The sequence below is a fragment of the Phyllostomus discolor genome, chromosome 9 (assembly GCF_004126475.2).
Source record: "Phyllostomus discolor isolate MPI-MPIP mPhyDis1 chromosome 9, mPhyDis1.pri.v3, whole genome shotgun sequence".
NCBI classification, from domain to species: Eukaryota; Metazoa; Chordata; class Mammalia; order Chiroptera; family Phyllostomidae; genus Phyllostomus; species Phyllostomus discolor.
In genome coordinates, this window is record NC_040911.2 from 72,779,693 (window position 1) to 72,803,989 (window position 24,297).

Below are 24,297 nucleotides of genomic sequence, written 5' to 3' on the forward strand. Positions count from 1 at the left end.
TCTCTTCTTCCTTCCTTCATCTGCCTTTTCTATTTTTTACTTTTTTAAATTTTTTACAAAATACCTACAAGTGAGACAAAATCCTGGATCTGTGAAAAGACCAAAGTTGAACCCAAAGAAGGGGCATCACAACAGATGGGACAGTGAGATAAATGTCACCCTGCTATTACAGAGAACCTGCAAGTTATTGCATATTTGTATTATTATTATTTTTCCAGTGTTCCTACATCTTTTTTAACAGTATTTTTATATCCCTCTTCTTTTTGTATAGCCTGCTTTGTTAGGCTGGATATATTGTATGACCTGACAGCTTTCCCCTGATATCTCTTTCTATACTGTATTACTAACCTACTGTCCTTAAACTCACCTGTGTCCCATCAGCACACTACTCGATGTTCTGTACTCCCTATTCTTGTTACCTAGATCTCATAGACTCTGTCATATGAATGTTGCCATAATATTATTGTAAATAACTGCTATTCCATGCAATTGTAATTACTTCACAACATCCCCCCCACCCAGATCTTAGCCCATTTCAAAGTTTCCTGAAGTCTATTACTGTAGTGGTTAACTCTATTCTCTCACACACTACACCTATTTACTATCCTTTACTCTCACCTTACCCCAGAATCTGACCGCCCACAACCTCCCTGCTTTATAGATCCAGCTCACAATCCTTCCTCCCCCAACAAGAGTCTTATCTTCTTTCCATCCTTTCTAAAAATCAGCTAGCTGGGTGGAAGACCACGGTTAACACTATACATAGTGAAAGGATCTCCTATATCTTCCCTACTTGCTACTACTGTAAATAGCATAGAATTCTCTGTTGCTGTCTTAAACCATTTTGCCTTCCCCCTCCAACTGATGACAAAAAAGAATAGGTGGAGGAGGTGAACACCAGGATACCCACTGGAAGAGGAAACCCAACAACTAAGGAACCACTAACAGATAACAGCAGAAGAAGGTGAAGGAGGGAGTAGTAACCACACAAACCTCAATCCAGGACTTACCTGGAAATACAACTAAACAGTAGAGACAGTACCCAATACAAACCACTGAACAAGATTTCTTTAAACCTTGTACACACAGAAGAACCAGCTTCAACACAACCTGCCCTCACCAGCACAACAAAATACAGGAGGTGGTGGACAGAGTGACCCTCATTTAACCAGCTGGTGGGAAGGAACCACCAAAGAAGGACTCAACAACAATCAAAACCCAAAGGCAAACACAAAGCCACCTTAAATGACAGCCCAAGACCAGAGAACTTGGGAGATCAAGGAAACAGCACCACTGAAACTCACTGCTTTTCTACTAAAGAAGTTGACAACATAAACCCAGGGAGACAGAAGAGATCAATATAAGAAGCTGAGGCGAACAAGAAGAGTCTCACAAACATGGGGAGACAAAGAAATAATCCCCAAATGAAAGGAAAGGAGGAAGCCTCAAAAAGAATGCTAAATGAAACAGAGGCAATTCAACTATCAGATATTGAATTCAAAGCAGTGATTGTCAGGAAGCTCAATGAACTCACAATGAGCTACGAGAAACTACAGGGAAGCTACAATGAACTCAATGAAAACTACATCAGCATAAAAAAGGAAATAGAAACTCTCAACAAGGGCCAAGAGGAAATGAAGAATACAATTTCTGAACTGAACAACACAGTAGAAGGAATGAAAAGCAGGATGAATGAAGCAGAAGATTGGATCAGCGAGCTAGAGGACAAAGTAGAAGAAAACACCCAGAAAGAGCAAGAAAAGGAAAAGAGGCTCAGAAAAAATGAAGAGGGATTAAGAGAAATGCAAGACAATATGAAACGTAATAATATCCATACAATAGGGATACCGGAAGGAGAAGAAGAAAAACAAGGGATAGAAAACCTAGTTGAACAAGTGATGATGGAAACTTCCCTAATTTGATGAGACAAAAAGTCACACAAATCCAGGAAACACAGAGAGTCCCAATCCAGAGGAACCCAAAGAGGCCCACCTCAAGACACATCATAATTAAAATGGCAAAATTCCAACACAAAGAGAGAATCTTAAAGGCAGCAAGGGAGAAACAGGAAGTAACATACAAGGGGGCCCCAATAAGGCTAACAGCTGACTTCTCAATGGAAACACTCCAAGCCAGAAGAGAATGGCAAGAAATAATCCAAGTAATGAGAACCAGAGGTCTGCAACCACGACTACTTTACCCAGCAAGGCTCTCAATTAATATAGATGGCCAAATAAGAAGCTTCTCAGACAAAAGAAGTCTAAAAGAATACACCTCCACTAAACCAGCTCTGCAAGAGATGCTAAAGGGACTGCTTTAAGGAAAGAAAGGAAAAGAGAGAGTGAGAGAGGATCACACGTACATAAAAGGCAATGAATAAGTACCTATCAATAATAACCTTAAACGTAAATGGATTAAATACTCCAATCAAAAGACATAGAATAGCTGATTGGATAAGAAAACATGACCCACACATATGCTGTCTACAAGAGACCCACCTCAGGATAAAAGACCTGCACAGGTTGAAAGTGAAGGGCTGGAAACAAATTTTCCAAGCAAATGGACAGGAAAAAAAAAGCCGGGGTAGCAATACTCATATCTGACAAAATAGACTTCCAAAGAAGGATGATAAAGAGAGACCCAGAAGGTCATTTCATAGTACTGAAGGAAAGAATTCACCAAGAAGACATAAATATTGTAAATATATATGCACCCAACATAGAAGCACCCAAATACATGAAGAAAATCTTAGAGGACTTCAAGAAAGATATGAACAGCAACACAATTATTGTGGGGGATTTTAACACCCCACTATCAAAAATGGACAGATCTTCCAAACAAAATATCAACAAAGATATTGTGGCATTGAACAATACCCTAGACGAAATGGGCTTTACTGATATTTACAGAACCCTCCATCCCAAAGAAGGTAAATACACATTTTTTTCAAATGTACATGGAACATTTTCAAAGATTGACCACATGATAGGACACAAAACAAGCCTCAACAATTTCAAAAAAATTGAAATCATACCAAGCAATTTCTCGGATCACAAGGGACTGAAACTAGAAATCAATCCCAAGGAAAAAAACCCAAAACACTCAAACTCATGGAGATTAAACAGCATGCTATTAAACAATGAATGGGTCAAGAATGATATTAGGGAAGAAATCAAATGGGTTTTGAAAACAAATGAAAACGAACTCACAACAACCCAAAACTTATGTGACACAGCCAAGGCATTCCTGAGAGGGAAGTTCATAGCGATACAGACCCACCTAAAAAAGTTAGGAACATTTCAAACAAACAACCTAACCCTACGTCTACAAGAACTTGAGGAACAACAACAAAGACAGCCCAGGGCAAGCAGAAGGAAGGAAATAACCAAGATCAGAGGAGAATTAAATGACATAGAGACTAAAAGCACAATTCTAAAGATCAATGAATCCAAGAGTTGGTTCTTTGAAAAGATAAACAAAATCGACAAGCCTTTAAGCAGACTCATCAAGAAAAAAAGAGAGAAAACCCAAATAAACACAATCAGAAATGAAAGAGGAGAGATTACAACAGATACCACAGAAATACAACGGATTGTAAGAAATTACTACAAAGAGCTGTATGCCAAGAAATTTGAAAACCTATATGAAATGGACAAATTTCTAGAAAAATATAATCTTCCAAAACTCAATAAAATGGAGGCAGAAAGCCTGAACAAACCAATAACAGCAAAAGAAATTGAAGCAGTAATCAAAAAACTCCCAACACACAAAAGCCCTGGACCAGATGGCTTCACAGGAGAATTCTACAAAGCATTTAAAGAAGAACTAACACCTATCCTTCACAGACTATTTCAAAAAATCCAAAAAGATGGAAGACTCCCAAACTCCTTTTATGAGGCCAACATCATCTTAATTCCAAAACCAGATAAAGACACAACAAAGAAAGAAAACTACAGGCCAATATTGCTGATGAACATTGACGCTAAAATCCTCAACAAGATACTGGCAAACCGCATCCAACAGTACATTAAGAAGATCATACACCATGACCAAGTGGGATTCATTCCAGGTATGCAAGGATGGTACAATATTCGCAAATCAGTAAATGTAATACATCACATGAACAAAAGCAAAGACAAAAACCACATGATCATATCAATAGATGCAGAAAAAGCATTTGATAAGGTACAGCACCCATTCATGATAAAAACACTCAGCAAAGTGGGAATAGAGGGAGCATTCCTCAGCATAATAAAGGCCATATATGAGAAACCTACAGCCAACATTATACTCAATGGGAAAAAATTAAAATCTTTTTCACTAAGAACAGGAACAAGACAAGGATGTCCACTTTCACCACTTCTATTCAATATAGTACTGGAAGATTTAACCACAGTGATCAGACAAGAAAAAGAAGTAAAAGGAATCCAAATCGGAAAGGAGGAAACAAAACTGTCACTGTTTGCAGATAACATGATAGTGTACGTAGAAAATCCTATAGACTCCACCAAAAAACTGCTTGACCTAATAAATGAATTTGGCAAAACAGCGGGATACAAAGTCAATATCCAGAAATCAAAGGCATTTCTGTATACCAACAATGTAACAGCAGAAGCAGAAATCAAGAAAAAAATCCCATTTGAAATAGCAAAAAGAAAAATTAAATACCTAGGAATAAACCTAACCAAAGAGGTAAAAGACCTGTATTCAGAAAACTACATAACACTGAGGAGAGAAATCAAGGAAGACACAAACAAATGGAAACATATACCGTGTTCATGGATTGGAAGAATTAATATCATCAAAATGTCCATACTACCAAAAGCAATTCACACATTCAATGCAATACCTATTAAAGTACCAATGGCATATTTCACAGACATAGAACAAACACTTCAACAATTTATATGGAACCATAAATGACCCCGAATAGCTGCTGCAATTTTGAGAAAGAAGAGTAAAGTAGGAGGGTCTCAGTACCTGACACTAAACTATACTACAAGGCCACTGTAATCAAAACTGCCTGGTACTGGCATAAAAACAGGCACATGGACCAATGGAACAGAACAGAGAGCCCAGAAATAAACCCAAGCTTCTACGGTCAATTAATATTTGACAAAGGAAGCAGCAAGATAAAATGGAATAAAAATAGCCTCTTCAACAAATGGTGTTGGGAGAACTGGACAGCCACATGCAAAAAAATGAAACTCGAGCACCAACTTACACCTTATACAAAAATAGATTCAAGGTGGATAAAAGACTTAAATATAAAGTGTGACACCATTAAAGTCCTAGAAGAGAACGTAGGTAGGAAAATCTCAGATATTTCACGCAGAAACTTTTTTACTGACTTGTCTCCTAGAGCAAGGGACATAAAGGAAAGAATAAACAAATGGGACCTCATCAAAATTAGAAGCTTCTGCACAGCTAAAGAAAACAGTATCAAAATAAAAAGAGAACCAACTGTATGGGAAAACATATTTGCCAATGATACCTCAGACAAGGGTTTAATTTCCAAAATATATAAAGAACTTACACGGCTCCACTCTAAGAAGACAAGTAACCCAATTAAAAAATGGGCAAAGGACTTGAACAGACACTTCTCCAAGGAGGACATACAGAAAATCCAAAGACACATGAAACGATGCTCAATATCGCTAGCCATCAGAGAGATGCAGATTAAAACCACAATGAGATACCACTTCACACCAGTCAGAATGGCCATCATAAACAAAGCAACAAACAACAAGTGTTGGAGAGGCTGTGGAGAAAGGGGGTCCCTAGTGCACTGTTGGTGGGACTGCAGACTGGTACAACCACTATGGAAAGCAGTTTGGAACTTCCTCAGAAAACTAAAAATGGATCTGCCTTTTGACCCGGCAATTCCACTGCTGGGACTCTATCCTAAGAACACTAAAACACCAATTCAAAAGAACCTATGCATCCCAATGTTCATAGCAGCACAATTTACAATAGCTAGGTGCTGGAAGCAACTTAGATGCCCATCAGTAAATGAATGGATCAAAAAACTATGGTACATTTACACAATGGAATTCTATGCAGCAGAAAGAAAGAAGGAGCTCCTACCCTATGCAACAGCATGGATGTAGCTGGAAAGCATTATGCTAAGCGAAACAAGCCAGACAGTGAAAGACAAATACCACATGATATCACCTTTAACAGGAATCTAAACAACAAAACAAAACAAAACAAAACAAAACTAGCAAAATATAACCAAAGACACTGAAATAGGGGATAGTCTGACAGTGACCAGAGGGGAGAGAAGAGGGAATTTCAGGGGGGAATGGGTAGGGTTTACAGGAACAAATTTGGAGGACACATGGACAAAAACTAGGGGTGGGGGATAATGGGGGGGAAGTGGGGAGGGTTGGGTGGGTAGGCTGGAATGGGAGTAGGGGGGAGAAAACTGTACTTGAACAATGATTAAAATTAAAAAAAAAACATAACAAATAGATAAGTAAATAAAGACATCATATTTCTAAATGGAAAGACTAAATATTATTAAAGTGTGAAATATTTCAAAGTTAACGTATAAGCTTAATGTATTGCTAATTAAAATAATTTTTTTCTTATAATACCTGGTAAGCTAATTCTAAAGTATACACAGAGAGAAAAATCTTTAAGAATTACCTAAAACTTGTACACTTACTTAAAAAATAGATAAAATCAGTGGGTAAAAAAACCTATTTAATTAGTGATATTGAGACAATTAAAAACCTTTTAAAAAATAGTCCTCCTCCTACCTCACACAGCAAATATAAATAAAGTCAAAGAGGATTTGTGGATTCAATATATAAATGAACACATGAAATCATATGACTACTCAATTAAATTATAGAAAAATTTGTTATAACTTTGATTAAAAAATGGCTTCCTAAACAAGATTAACTCCTCATCCCAAAAGGAAAATAAGTAACAAAAAAATAACAACACAACAAAGAGAACATAAATGAAATGTATGATACATATGACTTAAAAATTAAAACTGTATGTGTGGCTAAATATAACATAGAAAATGTTAAAAACTGAATTAGATAAAGAAACAGAATTAGATAAATATTTAAAATACATTTAACAGACAAATTATTGGCATAAGGACATATAGAACGAGTTCTTATAAATCTGTAAGAACAAATGATTTAATAAAATATGAGCAAAGGATATGAATAGGCAATTCAAGAGGAGTAAGTATAAATGACTAATAATCATATGAAAAGGAGCTAAGTCTGATTCTTAATCAGGAAATGCAAATTAGACAAGAACAAAAATATGTTCTATCAGACTGGCAAAAAAAATGCTGATAAGGGATAAGGTCAACACATCAAGAACTAGAAAGGAAGCAAGAACTCTCAGGTATTTCTGGTAAGTCTAGCTAAGCAAATTACTTTAAAAGGCAATTTGCCAGACTTTCAAAAGTTAAAATGTACATTTTTTGGACCAGGAAGCTACTTTTAGGCATTATCCTCAAATAAACGTATATGCTATTCATTGAATAATTATATGCAATAATAAAAATATGGTAATATAATAAATAAACACATATCCATATTATGGAACACCATAAGATGCAATTATTAAAAGGAATGATGTAATTCTGTACTGGCATGTAAAGATCTCTAGACACACAGTTAGGTTAAAAAAAGTAAGGCACACATGTGTATAATATGATCTCATTTAAGTTAAGGAAAGGACAGAGTAAGTGCAAATGAACATATGTGTAATTAAGTGCAAGAAAAAGACAGAAAGGATGCACAAAGATACTGTTGTTGTCCATTATTTCTATAATAAGAAAAAGGAAACAAAGACATGAGTTTGAGGAAGGGTTCTTGATTAGTGCCAGTGATATACCACCCATTCTTCATATTGGTTTAGGACTAGTTGGAATACATTAGCAAAGCTCTACCTTATAAAAACCAACCAACTCTGCTTGTTATCATTGATTCTTTCTTGCGAAAGAAAGTATATATACACATATATGTGTGCGTATGTATAATCACTGCATATTCACTGTGGGGAGGCTGTGATCTTCTAATTTTACTTTTATTGATAGTCTTATTCTACAAAATATTTTTTAGAACTTTGATTTTGGAGTTGTTTGGATGACCTATGGGACATAATCTGCTAGATACAATTGTGAAAAAAATTCATCCCTTGTGAAAGTGCATGTGCTTTGTAGAAACAGCCAGAAGGTATTTGCAACCAAGCTTGGTTGAAGAGATTGAAGATTTTACTGGCCAGTGATTCCTCTTATAGTTAAAGCTATTGACTTCTTAGTGATACTGAAGTCAAGGAAGCGAGAGTGAGTCATGCAGAGGAAGGATCTTGCCAACCAGAGGGGAAGGAATGATAAACCCCAGAGGAAGTATAGGTGAGCTCCTCTTGAGGAAGAGTAGGTGGTCCCAATGGTTGAGGCATAGTGAGAGAGCTGAGCTGAGAAGTAGAGGAGATGAAAGTGGAGATTTAGAGGGGGCTGCACTCTGTAGGGCCTTGGCTGGCTCTGGCTCTTACTCTGAGTAAAAAGAGGGCATTAAAGGGTTTTGACTAGTGATGTTCAACTAGGTTTTAAAGAAATCATGTTGATTGTTCGTTGAGAAAAGACTAGAGGGATTGAGCATGTAAAAAAGGTACATCTAGGCAAAAGAAGATGGTTGTTTGGACAAAGTTGGTGGCATCAGGGGTAGTAAGAAATAGTTGAAAACAAATATATTTTAAACATAGCACTAATGGTGTTAGGGGACAGATTTGACTTGGGGAATAAAAGAAAGAGAGACGTCAAGAATGACAGGTTTTTGGCCAGACTACCTGGAATGATAGAGTTGCCATTTACTAATCTGGGAAAGATCGCAAGAAGGACAAGTTTAGAGGGAAAGCTCAAGTGCACAGTTTTGAACATGTCAAGACTGAGTAATTGCTGATAAAAGGCATCTGGTGTATAGGTAGATTGGACAGTGGCCTGGACAAGAGCCCAGGCATCTACTCTATGGTCATGAGAAGTGGTGGGGAGGCCAACTATATCAGCATAAGTTCATGTAAGTGGTGACTGAGGAAGCATATGGAAGTTCTGGTCTTTTTCTATTTCTTCAATGAAATAGGAACAAATTATTAGCTGAAAGTGAGGAGGGACAAAAGTGTTAGAAGTTTGGAAAGAAAGCAGAAAGTATCAAATGGTCATCTAGAGGAGCTAGTGACTAAAGGTACTACGATAATATAATGGGTAGATAGTATCATAATTTAGCTGCATTCTTGGACATCCTGGTCCAAGAATTGTTTGTTGGTGTGGGGGAACACCCCATATTGAAATTGAGTCTCAGGACATTATTTATATCTGAACACAGGTGACAACTGAACTTCAAATTGAGAACCTCTAGAATAGTAATGCTTCTTACACTTACACTCTAATGTGTCCACATCACTTGAAGATCATGATAGAATAAAGACTTTGCTTCAGAAGTTGTGAGCTAGGCCTGAAATTTTGTATTTCTAACAAGCTCTCATATGATATTGGTGAGAAGGATCAACTTGTGGTCCCTAGACCAGCAGCACTGGCATCACCTGGGAGCTTTTTAGAGATGCAGAATCTTGACCCAATCCCAAAGCTATTAAAGGAAAATCTGCATGATCTGTAGACCATTCATATACATAGGAAAAACTGAGAAGCACTGCCCTACAACACTGGTTTCTGCACATGAGAATTACCTGGGAAACTTTTTATGAACCCCATCAAGCAGTGTACACCACAAAACAATTAAATCAGAATATTTGCAGATAAAGCCCACATATTAGCAGCCTTTAAAACTTCTCAAGTGATTCCAATGTGCAGCCAAGACTAAGAAGCTCTGCTCTGATATTGCCATACTACAAGCTGCTGACTAACATGCTATGTTCCCCAAGAAGAACCAATAAAGCTCTCTGAGTTTGGGCCCACCAGATCTAAATAGGAAGACCAGTGCTTGGGCTGTCTGTTTGTATTAGACAAAATCATATCTCACACCCGGTGATCTTAATGGACCCCATACTTCAAATTACTCAGAAGAGGGTGTCTACTGAGAGCATCCGGCCAAGGTGGAGGTGTAGGCAGAAACACTTCACTTCCCTGAACAACCAAAAGAAGGATAACAACCAATTTAAAAACAAAAAACAACCAGAACTGCCAGAAAATCATTTGCATGGAAGTCCAACAACCAAGGAGTTAAAGAAACATTCATCCAGACTGGCAGGAGGGGCAGAGACAGGCAGCCAGGGTGGAGAAGACATGGGGCAAGGCAAGGCAGTGGACAGCACAGGCAATCCCACATTCGAACATAGATTACCCCCTAGGAACAGTGGTGGAGTGAGACAGACTGGGAAACCCAGGTATCAGCACAGGAAACTAAAGCCTCAAAACCCCTAGCTATAAAAAAATCTGTGGGGGTTGTGGTGGCGAGAGAAACTGCCAGCCTCACAGGAGAGTTCATTGGAGAGGCCCACAGGGTCCTAGAATGTGCAAACCCACACACCTGCAAATCAGCACCTGAAAGAACACGATCTGCCTGTGGGAAGCAGCAGAAGTGACTGAAAGCCAGAGGAGATGGGAACAAGCAGCATTGTTCCCTCTTGGACCCCTCCCCTACAGACATTGCCACAACAAAGCAAACAGCATTGCCCCACCCTGGCGAATAGCTAAGGCTCTGCCCCTTAGTACGGAACAGGCATTCTGAGACAAAGAAATATGGCCTAAATGAAAGAACAGGGACAGGTTAAAACTCCAGAAAAAGAACTAAGTGTTAAGGAGCTAGACAACCTATTTGATGCAGAATTCAAAACACTGGTAATCAGGATGCTTACAAAATTGACTGAGCTTGGCTGCAAAATGAAGGAAGAAATGAAGGCTACACGAAATGAAATAAAGCAAAATATACAGGGAACAAACAGTGAAGGGAAGGAAACTGGGACTCAAATCAATGATTTCAAACAAAAGGAAGAAATAAGCATCCAACCAGAACAGAAGGAAGAAAGAAGAATGCAAAAAAAAATAAAGAGATGCTTAGGAGAGGATGGGAAAACTTTAAGTGTTCCAACATCTGAATGATGGGTGTGTCAGAAGGAGAAAAGGAAGAGCAAGAAACTGAAAACTTACTTGAACAAATAATGAAGGAAAACTTCCCCAATCTGGCAAAGGAAATAGACTTCCAGGAAGTCCAGGAAGCCCAGAGAGTCCCAAAGAAATTGGACCCAAGGAGGAACACAACAAGGCACACCATAATTACATTAGCCAAGATTAAAGATAAGGAGAGAATCTTAAAAGCAGCAAGACAAAATGAGAGAGTTACCTACAAAGGAGTTCTCATAAGACTATTAGCTGATTTCTCAAAAGAAACCTTGCAGAGAAGAAGGGGCTGGAAAGAAGTATTCAAAGTCATGAAAGGCAAGGACCTACATCCAAGATTACTCTATCCAGCAAAGCTAACATTTAGAATGGAAGAGCAGATAAAGTGCTTCTCAGATAAGGTCAAATTAAAGGAGTTCATCATCACCAAGCCATTATTATATAAAATGTTAAAGGGACTTATCTAAGAAATAGAAGATCAAAAACTATGAACATTAAAATGACAACAAACTCACAACTATCAACAACTGAGCCTAAAAAACAAAAACAAACTAAGCAAACAACTAGAACAGGAACAGAATCACAGAAATGGAGATCACATGGAGGATGATCAGTGGGGAGGGGGAGAATGGATGGAAAAAGTACAGGGAATAAGAAGCACAATAGATACACACAAAATAGACAGGGCAAGGTTAAGAATAGTATAGGAAATAGAGAAACCGAAGAACATATATGTACAAGCCATGGACATGAACTAAGGGGGGTGGCGAAATGCTGGAGGGTGGAGGGTGGTGCAGGGAGGATGGGGAGAAAGGGGAGAAAAACACTGGGGTAACAGTAATAGCATAATCAATAAAATATACTTTAAAAATTTCTCAGAAGAAAGTCTTTGGGAGAATCAGGCTGTTGCATCAGGATGCAAAACAATAAATTTTTATTCATGTGACCATTTGGAGATGGGTCTTAAAAATTCCTATAGCTACAACTTGTTGAACCCTCTTTCTCTTATGTGGAAGTAAAAATATCTGAGGATGGGCTGGAAATCCCAAGTAAAAAGGGATTTACTTGCTGGGGCACTGAGGTATATCTGGATCTAGTGTGAACACAAAATTCAAATTAAGATGTTTTATAACAACAGTTTGTTGTCATTAGAATGAATCTTGATGAACCTGTTAATAAACCATAAGAACTGAGAAATGTGACTATGCATGAAAGTTTTTTTTAAAAGATTCTATTTATTTATTTTTAGAGAGGGAAGGGAGGGAGAAAGAGAGAGAGAGAGAAACATCAATGTGCAGTTGCTGGGGGCTGTGGCCTGCAACCCAGGCATGTGCCCTGACTGGGAATCGAACCTGCAACACTAGTTCGTAGCCTGCACTCAATCCACTGAGCTACGCCAGCCAGAGAAAGTTTTAAATTTCTGATGACGCTTGATGTTTATTTGATTATATTTGCTAACATCTTTTTGGTTTTGAGAAGTTGGGCCATTACATAATTGAGAGAGTAATCATCTAGGGTAATTTATCATCTTTAATAAATTGCAATTCAACTCTAAAGTTGCCTTTGATTTTTTTAAAAAAGACATGGTTTCCCAAAAATTAAGAGTTAAAAGGAGAAATTAAGCAAACATATTTAAAACTTGTATTGCCCTGGCTGGATGGGTCAATTGGTTGGATTGTTATCCCATGCACCAAAAGGCTGTGGGTTTGATTCCTGGTCAGGGCACATACCTAGGCTTATGGGTTCAATCCCTTGTCAGGGAGTGTACTGGAGGCAACAGATCGATGCTTCTCACATCGAAGCTTCTCTCTTTCTCTCTCTCCCTTCCTCTCTAAAATCAATGAAAACATAGCCTCAGGTGAGGATTAAAAAAAAACAACTAAAAAACCCCCCTTCTATCTGTGTTCTTTTCCTTGCCAGTGCTTTCTGATTGCTGGTGGAGTCTATGGGAGGTACCAGGGCCCTGGGCTGGGGATGTTTTTAGTACTCTCTGGAAAAGAGATTTTGATTTTTGTATTCTTTTCACTTAATTTATGCTAATTAATCAGTAATAAAGTAATTCAGAAAAAGTTTTATCAGAGCCTTCAGGCTTTGGTATCAGTTTCAGGGAGTTCGGGCTAGAAATCAAAACAGAAAAAAGAGATTCTAAATTTGGGGCAACCCTTTAGTTTAAATGGATAACTTTGGTATGCCAGAAGTCATCCCAGTGAGAGAGAAAATAAAGAAACTGGATTAATAAATGCTCATTTCTGATTAAGAAAAAAGAAGGGAGATGGACATGTCCATTAGTTTGACTGCATTTTTATACACATTTTACTATGTGTGTAAAAATATCATGTTGTACACCTTAAGTATATATAATTTTATTAAAAATAAGATTAAAACATTAAAAAATGAACAGATTCAAAGAGTATAATAAAAATAAAAACATCCATTTATGATTTTTTTAAAAAACATAGTAACTCTTGTCCACCACCACTTTCTAGACGTGCTTTCTTTCATGGTGTCATTTTGTGCATGGCTGGTTTGTCTTATGGGACAATCTCTACTCTCAGTGACCAGCTTTTAGAATAGAATAATGCTTATTTCTGCTAAAAGAGCCAGGGGTTGTTGAAAAGCAATATACTCCATGTTTCCAGCCAGGGACTTTAAGATGTGCCTCAGGTAGCTTATTAACACAGAGCAAGAATAGTGCCAGAAGTTCATGGTGGGGGGCAGCATTAAAAGGATGAAGGCCAGACTGGAGATAGAGTGTATAGTGAACTAGTTCCATAAAAAGGTATGTAGTGATTGCAGCCATTGTAGTTTATTAGTACCTGTTATTCTGAAAGCTTCTAAACCTCCAAGGGGGCTCAAAAGGAAGAAAAATTTGAAAAAGTATGCATATAAAAGGAATATCTACTAAGGTGAGTTAATTGACTGATGCTGCCTACTTCAGAGAGATCAAGTGGGTGGGAAATTATTTATTTTGTAAAGAGATACAACACACTGATTTGTTGATGTGATGATGTCTTTCCCCTGAGAATTGGTTCAAGTGGTTTTTGCACTTGACAGGTGTCAAATAGTGATAGACAGGGTATTACAGACAGGCTACTATGCACTGCTCCTCTCCCCTTGTTCAGGACTAAAGCACCCTTTCCGCCCTGCTGCTGGGATTGTTGAAGCTGACAGCTTAATGAAGGTCAAATTCCCCTCTGGTGGCAGTTCCCATCTACCAATCCCCTTGCCTCAATGCTTCTGAAGGGTCCTCCCATCTCCTGAGCACCCTCTGGGATCCACAGAGGCCTCTGCTGGGACTGCATCACAGTTCACCTGCACCATCTTGCTTCTTCACTCTCTACTCCATAGCCTTCCTGCCCTCAACCTGCCCTCTGCATCTCAGTCATCCGCTGCGCTGACAACCCACTTGCATGTATGTAAATATGTTCTGTTTGAAGTGTAAGAAATATTTTATAAAAACCAAAACAACTAGTCACTCTGGGTTGATAGAGCAAAAATATTGAAACAGGTTAGAAAATAGATGGCAGATCTGAAACCTAAGCCTTCCAAGAGATGCCACACCTGAGAAATTTACATTTGACTGACCCTTTTTTCAGCAAATATTCCAGAATATGCTGATTTACTGTGCATATTACATCTACCCAGAGTGCAGGCAGATTGCTGATAAGCCTTTCTAGAACAGACCAGCTGGTATCAGGTGTAGGCTGTGGAGATAGATCCCTGTGAGAGTAGCCAATAAGAATGTGCTTTTTCCCAATTTCCCAGTTTCATTATCAACTCTGCTGGGACCTGGGAAACCTGCATAATTCTCTGGGAGCCTGCTGGACTTTTTCCCGTTTGATTTAACTGCTTCGATCTCCTTTACCATTAAAATCTTTATATTCTCAAAACTGTCTCTGACCATCTTTTTGCCAAAATAAGACCATTTCATTCTGATGGATATGCCACTACTGTCCTCATGTCTGACCAAAGTAGAAATTTGGCATTCTTCCCACTATGTTATTTTCTGTACTTATTTCAAGACTTGCTGATTTTATCTCCTAAATATCTCTATAATTGGTTCCCTTTTTTTCATTCCATCTACCTCTTCCCCAGTTCAAGCACAAATTATCTCTTTCCTAAACCATTATAAGGTTTTTCTATTGTTACTTTGCTTCTAGTCTTCAATTGGAATTCCATCTCTAACATCTATTAAATTCTCTGAAGTTACTTGTTCTCTTCTCACGATTCCTCTTTTTTTTGTCTCTATAAACTTTCCTTGGGAGGTCTCATCTATATCTGTGGGTCTGATTAATGTTGATATGCCCAAGATATACTGAAAATGCCCGAATATCCATCTGAGACTTTTCTCCTGAGGTTTGGACCTCTGTATCTAGCTGCCAATTCTTCAAACTCAACTTGTCAAAAAAAGAGTTGACCACTCACTCTGCCCCTCCAACTGGATTGTCCTCCTCTATTTCCCATTTCAATGAATTGCACCACTTTCTTTCTACTCAGTTGTACAAGTCATAAGCCTAAGTGTGGTCTTCAATCTATAATTTCTCAATTCACATCATTCATCTCTGTCTTCTTAAACATCTCTTGGTCCTGTCTGTTATCACCATGACAATTATTGCTAACACAATCTCAGCCCAAGTACTCATCTAGAATATTTTTTAACCTGGATTTCTGCATCAGCCTTTTAACCAGTTTCTTTGGTCTTTGTGTTATCTTTCTGTAATCCCTTTTTCATAGGATAGTGAACATGATCTTTATAATCTTCAAATCTACATTCCTCTGCCTGAAACCTTTCAATGCCTCACCATTGTTCTTATACCAAATATCCATGGCTTACAAAAACTCATTATGGTTTGGCCCCTACTTGCCTCTCAAACAATCTTCTTGCCATATGCCACCACTCTCACAACACTTCAGTCATTGGAGTATCTTAGTTCTTTGAATGTACAATGTTTTCTCTTACCTCTGGACCATTTTGCACCATGCTTCCTCTCCCTGAAGGCTCCATCACTCCCAGTTTGCCTTCTCCTTTGCTTTACTACTTATTCTTCAGTCTTCCAATCTCAATTTAACTTTCACTTCCTCCCAAAAGCCTTTACTGACCACCAAGTTTGGTTTAGATATTTCTCATTTTTAGCTCTCTTGACATCCTCTTACTACCTCTGTGGTAACTCTTATGAACTTCCATTGCAATTGCTTTTTTATGGTTAGCTCTCTGAGGGTAAAAATCATATCTACCTTTGTTATTCTTGTATCCCTAATTGCAGAACTATATTTGGCACAAAATACATGCTGAAAGAGAATCTGACTTGATTGATGAGTTAATGAATACCTTGGCATGAGCAATGCCCTTTTCTGAGAATGTCATTCTTTGTACTCTTGCTCACTAGGCAAATTCCTGCTAACCATTCAAGCCCCAATATCATGCCTTCTTGACATCCTAGGAGAATCATAGAACCCAAATTTCTGCTTCCCATTATCACACTCCTCCCCATCATCACTTTTTGTCAAATGTTTTGCTCATGAGTCTGTTTTTGCACATCAGACTTCAAATTCTCTGATGGCAGGACCTGTCTTTAATGTTTGTTAGCACCCATTACCTGGTATGGAGCATGTGCTCATATACTCGCTAAAGGTAGAAGTAATTGTAATAATGAACCTGGGCCCAATTTTCTTCTGAAGTTGATACATTTGACAAGGCAATTCCAAAAAAATACCCCACATGATTTGTTCATGGAAGTATTATTATAATGAGTGTTTATCTTATCATAGGTACTGTTGCTAAGTTATAGGATTTGAGGTTCTCTCATTGCATTGAAATTCGTGTCTCACTTAGCTTTGCTTAGATGTGTTTATGGCTCCACCATGTCGAATAATCTATGCCCACACTCATAGTATTCCAAATAAAATTTTAGGCAAAAAAGATTCCTAGCATCATAAATCATTTGAACCAGTTTGAGAATCATGTTAACAAAATGCAGGCTCTTTGCCTATCTCTGAATATTTTTCAGGTTGATTCTGTTAGCTCTATGTGAAAAGAAGATGATATACACTTTTATAGGTTAACTATTGAAAATATTTAGATCAGTGCTTCTAAAACAAAGGTCATTTTGTAGTCCATAAGACATTTGGCAATGTCTGGAGGCATTTTTAATTGCCACAAGTGTGTGGGAGAGAGCTAATGGCATCTAGTGGGTAGAGGCCAGGGATGCTATTAAAAATTCTATGATGCACAGGGCAGCCTCCCACACCAAAAAATTATCCAATCCAAAATATCAATAGCACCTAAGTTGAGAAGCCCTGATCTACATGAAATAAAAATTTCACACTTCATTTAGGTATACTTTTCTCTACAACTAGAAGACCAGAGTATACAGTCCCATCCATGTGCCTTGTTCTTACATTATGATTTGAAAAATTCTCTAAAATGGTATTGTAACATCTATCTCATAGGTTGTTATATAAATTAAATATGGTAATATATGGAAAAAATCTTAGTTCAGTATCTGGTAAATAGTAGGTCACTCAATAAATATTTGTAAAAACAAGTCTGTGAACACATAGCGGGTAGGGTCTAGGAGTGAAAATAAATAACATTTACCCTGAGTTGTTCCTGAGCTCCTCACCCTTTTTAGGATCTGTGCATGTGTCACCGCTTCTGAGGATAGTTTAGAGAGGAATAGCATTGACAAAGATCCAGGGAGATGCGTATACATACTTTTTGTTCTTCTCGCTCTACAGCTGCATTGCATTTTTCTATTCCCCAGTTTCTCAAAAAGTCTCTGAGATAGCCAAAGAGGGTTCCAATTCCATATCCCATGTAAGTGAAAACCATAACGTGAAGAGGTGCTTCCTCAAAGGATTCAACAATTGGCTTGTAAAAATGTGGCTTCCCATTTTGCTGAAAACACAAAAAGAAAATCAAAGGTTAGCACTCTACCAATTACAATAAAGTATGATACTTAAAATTTTGGACTTTTAGCTATTTGGAAATAGATCATCGAAAAGGAAATCAGAATATTTTTTATTCTACAACCCCCTAAAGAAATAATTGATTAATGTAAAAATTCTCATCAGATGTTAAATCCATAAGTGAACAGTTAATGAGGAATTGGGTTTTTATAAGATGACACAGTATCACGCACAGGTTACTACATAATCACAAACCCGGGGTTACTACCTTAACCAGGTGATAAAATTCCATAACAAATGTTGGAACAATTAGACACTTTGCGATCTTATTATATTGTAATATTCAATATATCAATGAAACATTTCGGCAGAATTTAGTCAAGCTCTTATATCTAATTTCCATTTCACAAGTAATATCAGGATAGAGGAACATGGTAAATTGCTTCATGAAGAAACAATCAGATAATCCACAGTATGGAATTCTCTATATGACAATTGGCTTGGCCTTTAAAAGCAAAAATAAATAAGTAGGATTACATCAAACTAAAAACTTCTGCACAGCAAAGAAAACAATCAACAAAATTTAAAAACAACCTAGGAATAAGAGACAATATTTGCAAACCATATACCTGATAAGGGGTTAATATCCAAAATATATAAGAAACTCATACAACTAAAAAACTAAATAACCCAATTAAAAAATGGGCAAAGGATCAGAACAGATAGACATTTTCCCAAAGAAGACATACAAATAGCCAACAGGTACATCAAAGGTACTTAAACATCACTAATCATCAGAGAAATCTAAATTGCATTGAATAATGCAATTGTGAATAATGAGATATCACCTCATGCCTGTTAGGATGGCTATCATAAAAAACAAAAAAACAAGAAATAACAAATGTTAGCAAGTGTGTGGAGAAAAGGAAACTCTTGTGAACTATTGGTGGGAATATAAATTGGTACAATCATTGTGGAAAACAGCATGAAGTTGCTTCAAAAAATTAAAAAATAAAAACCCCATTTCTGAGTATATATCCATACAACATTAAATAAGTATCTTGAGGAAATATTTACATTCCCATATTTATTGCAGCATTATTCACAGTAAACAAGATACAGAAACAATCTAAGTACCCACTGATGGCTGACTTAAAGAAAATGTTATACACAAACACACAAGAATATTATTTATCCATTAAAGAAAGGAAATCCTGCCTTTTGCAACAACATGGATGAATCTAGAGGACATGATAGGATAATGAAATATGGGGGTATGGGAGCAGAGTGAATGTAAATGACCATGATATAGGACAAAAAGTAAATGTCATAAGAGTCACACAGATGGAAGGACCACATCACATCAGGTGATCAGAACTGGAGTCCTGAAAAGTGTAGAATTGGAGCCTAGTCTTGATGGGAGATATAGCATAAAGGTAGAGAGCACTTGCATGGGAGTGAGACTGCCTGGGTTCAAATCCAGGCACTTTCATTTTATGACCCTGCCCTCGAATGCCTCAAGTGTAACATGGAGCTAATAAAGGTTGTTTTGAAAATTAATGGAGCAAGTAATATATGCAAGGCACCTGCCATAGAGTAAGAACTCATGAAATGTTAATGGTCTTCATTGAATCTGAATAGGGATGATAGATGAAACTGTTAGAATGGATTATGCTGCTTTTAAACAAATTTTGGAAAGGAAGAGAAAGAATATGTATAGAGCCCTGGACAATCTTACACATAGAAAGAAATGGGAGAATGAGGGTGCACTAGGAAAGAGCAAGGAGAAGAGAGGAAAAAATGGGAGGTTGAAGAAGAAAGAGTGGTTGGTGATGGCTGAGAAAGACCATTGTATGTGGGAACTCTCACAAGAAAACTGGACTCCTCCTTCACAACATGCACAAAAATGAACTGAGAATACATCATAGACCTCAATGTCAGAGCTAAAGCAGTAAAACTCTCAGAAGAAAATATAGAAGTAAGTATTCATGATCTTGAGTTAGGCAAAACCTTCTTAGATACGACACCAAAAGCACAAATGATAAAACAGATAAGTTGCACTTCACCCAATTTAGAAGTTTTTGTGCTTCAGAGGATACTATTAAGAAAGAGAAAAGATAACTCACAGTACTGGAGAAAATGTTTGCAAATCATATATCTGCTAATAGTTTAGCATCCAGAATACATAATGAACACGTGCAGCTCAATAATAAAAAGACAAAAAACTCAATTAAAAATGAGCAAAGAATCTGAATAAATATTTGTCCAAATATATAAAAATGGCCAACAAGCACATGAACACACAAATTATTATTCTTAAAGGTAGGTAAAATGTAAAGTAGCTCTTTCCTCAGTAGAATTCTCCACTTTTACTCTAAAATGTTTGAATTGCCATTTATTTCTCTTCTAAAATACTTTGGACTGTCATTAGATATGGTTGAAGTTATACAAATAAAGCAATGCCAAAGCTCATGAAAGTGAAGTGATAAAAGAATGATGAGAGTACACAGTTCTTCCTTATTTGGAAGAGTATTCAATATCTTAAAGTTGTCTGGGGATTTTAAAATATAAGTATTTAAACCACAGCCTTGTCATGTATTTAGAAATGCTTTATGAAATATAGATTTTACCCCTGGTATAATTAATATTAACTTATAGGCAGACCCTGGAAAATGATGTTCTACATGATACACTCCAGGTGGAAACCTCCTATCTATGAGATCCCATGATCAGTTAACTCAAATTGTTCAGATTGCTGAGATATACTAATACATGAAAACTTCAATTAAAATTTAGTTTTTTGCATTGTCTTAAAGCTCAAGCATTATATCTATCTAAAATATTTTTATTGTTATTTTATTACTATTTCAACACTAAACCAAACTTTACTGAGTGTCTGTTTTTCCAAATGCTCTGCCAGAAGACAGGGTGTTCTTACAGATAGACTACAGGCTGACAAATAGTAGCAGAGAGACATTTACAGTATTGTGGGTACTGGGAGGAAGATGCATTTAACAGTGGTTGGAAGCAGTGTGAAGCTTTCATGAATAAGAAGTCAGTTGACCAAAGGCTGGAAGTAAGAGGGCTGGAAGGATAAGGGCAGTAGGAATGCATAGAGAGAAAGATCCCAAGATAGACTGAGAGCATCTGGGGCAATGCTCATCAGACTTTCTCCTAGGCCACTGTAACCACCTTCTGGATGGTCTCTTTACTCCATCCCCACTACCCAAATCTTCAGTTGCTAGAGTGCTCCCTAGAGATGCTCATCAACAAACAAGGTTATGGAAAGGCTACATACCTCTGCAACTTTTGGGTATTCTTCACAGTGTACATAATCTAGAATGTGAGAACCAAGGTAAATATCTTTCTTGCTCATCACTCTCTCCTCATTGCAAACATGGTAGGTGCTAAATAAGTATTTGCTGATTGACTCAGTTTATTGACTATTACTAAAATACTGAAGAGAAAATTCACTTAACTTTGGGAAACCCAGCACGTGTATCAAATGTATTTATTACCTTCTATATACATTTACCTAATCCATGACAAATCTCTATTCAGAAGTGTTGGTTTTCAGCATAAAGTTAAGTTTTTTAGCATAGGAGACAATGCTGTCTGAAGTCCTCCGATTTCCTGTTTTCCATTTATAGCTTAAGCAATATCAAACTGCTTTTATTTTGTAATAGGGTACAGCCAGGGTCCCCCAAAGAGGGATTTGTAATGGGGTTCAGAACTTGGGGTGTTGAGAAATCATAAAATATAGGATATCCTCACCCCTACAAGTCTGAACTGGGGGATGGGACACAAGGAGCAGAGCCATTGAGAGTTATTTTGCACATCAACAGTTGGTCAGCTTCATACCTGATATGCAAAAATGGTTATTTTACATATCTATAACAGCTAGTTAGCTTCATAGATTTGGTAAGTAGCTGTGGCCTTGCTTTGAACCAGGGAGATGGGAGTGACTTCTGATGTAACTGGGAGGCAACTTCCCCTGGTTATGACACCTGTGTGAGACCTTGGAGATGGTTGCTCCACACCACAGGGCCATGCCTGCCTGGACTTACTATGGCAGCCTAGAAAAGCTGGAAAAATGGGAATGTTGGCAGGTGTAGCTGATTGTGGGAGGAGTTGGAAATGGGGCTGCAGAGGAAGATTCGTGCCAGGATTTAAACCCAGGTATGGCAACCATGTGGTTTTGTGGTTTGAACATTGCAATTGTGGGGCTCCCTTAACCATGTGGCTTAGGAAACAGGAAAACAAGATTGTAGTAGCCATGCAGAACTCGCTCTTAGCAGTTTGGAAGAGTGCAGGAGAGACATTGTGGGAAGGAAAGGGGTTAAAGGACTCTCGCTGGTGGCCAATGAGAAGGTGACCCGTGGGTTTGGATTCAGAACTATAGATCATGGCCACACAGCTGATGGTGCTGGGAATGGTGGGAGGCCTGCCAGCCAAGCATGGATGACTGAGAAGAACCAGGAGAAGTGAGCTGCAGACTTCTGTTTTTTTCTTCTGGAGGACGAAACTTCTGATTGCCAAGTTCTGAGACTGGCCTGCCAGGGCAAAGGGGAAGGAAGGACTGTGTGTGTTTGTGGGTGTTTTAAGGGACTTTGGGATTTTAACAAAGACATTAAGTCATTACTCTAAGTGTGTATAACTTTTGAATAAATAGTTTCTTTCCTTTTCACCAAACTCTGGCATTGAGAGCCATAATTTCTAAGGGGAGCAGGCAAGGTGAATCTAGTACAGAGGGAACCCAGGAAGAGGGGTCCATTCAGTAACAGTAGCTTACCACATGTCTTTTCTATAACAATTTTACACCCTGATTTTTTACACCCTGATTTTTATCCCCTCAAACCTTTACTCATACTGCCACTTCCGTAATTTCTTCAGTTTTCACTCATTTTGCTAACTCATCTCTCCTCTACTCCACATACATATTAATATATTATTTCCCTGCTTAACATCCACTGTTTAAGACCCAGCTCTGGCTTTAAGTTCCAAAAAAGTCCAGGCTAGATGTCCTCACTGTATAACACTATCATTACATTTACACATGGTATTACAATAATATTTTTAAAAGACAAATCATTTGATAACAGGACAGAAAATAAAGGATCACTTGTAAAAATAATAGCTTTCATTATCTGTCACTCAGGCCTTTCAAATATTTCAAATATTTTAACCTTATTGTCCAGTGTGGCAAAGACTGACTGTTCGTCAAACCCATTTTCCTTTTCCTTTTCTCTCAGCTGGACCACATTTCCCAAAATCCTGGCTGACCAATGTGGCCACATGACTGAGTTCTACCAATGTGAAAGGGGTGGAAGCAAAATGTGCCACACCATGCCTGGCCCATAAAAGCCTTTCTCATGATCCATCTCTTTCTCTTTTTCCTCTGTTGCCTTCTGGAGGCCGATGGCCAAGGTAACCTTAGGAGCCACATATTAAGGATTGCCGAGTTTTTTGTTAGTCTGGTTCCCTGAATAACTGTGTGAGGCCAAGTCCTGACCATCTCACTCTTCAACACTCTATCACTGCCAATTAGACTTAATATAAGTGAGAAATAAACTTCTGTTTGGTGCCTTTTTCTTATGACATCTAGTATTACCTTAAAGAATACATACTACAGTAACTGTGTTAAAATACTTTTACTTCTAATCCTTGCTTAGAAGCCTTTGAAAGAAGTCTGAGAACCTTTTTACCTTCCCAAGGAATCATGTATCAGGACATGTCTGGGCAGACCACAATTCAAATTTGTATCTGGGAAAGTTTACGCCAGAAAATGAACTGAGTCAAAGGTCCAATTCTTGATTTATCAAGCTGTTCTGCAAGTTAGGCAGTGCATGATGAAAAAAAAAAAAGAAGTATATTACAGGCTTTAGTGACCACAGAAGGCAGAAAGAGACATATTATAAACATAGAAATATTGATGGGACCACTTCTTTATATATTAGCTACTCCAACCCTTTTTCCCCCCATTGGTAAACAAGTTCAGATGTTGATAAACAAGTTGGTTTCCAGTTGTGTTGGATCTCTTTACAACCTGAAGAGTTAGCTAATATGTCACAGCAGCTCACGAAGAGAGACACAGCCTTCCACAGGACACACCCAGATTGAGAAGTGAAGGATTAACAGAAAGGACAGGATTGCTTGAACAGGTCTACATAGAGCCCTTAGCAGAGTGCCAATAAATGAATGAGAGATAGGGAGGGAGGGAAGGAGGGAGAGATAGCAAGTGCCAAGATTGAGAAAAGTCAAGAAAGGAGGTGAGGGCTTTT

At 37.8% G+C, this 24,297-nt stretch overlaps 1 protein-coding gene across 1 annotated transcript in view; it reads right to left on the bottom strand.

The window, feature by feature from the left end:
• The window catches only part of SPTLC3 (serine palmitoyltransferase long chain base subunit 3), a 159,676-nt gene that overhangs the window by 106,748 nt on the left and 28,631 nt on the right, over window positions 1-24,297 (bottom strand). The window contains exon 2 of the mRNA XM_028524597.2: window positions 17,823-18,005. Within this exon, the coding sequence (XP_028380398.1) occupies window positions 17,823-18,005 (183 nt within the window). The remainder of the gene's footprint in view (window positions 1-17,822; window positions 18,006-24,297) is intronic.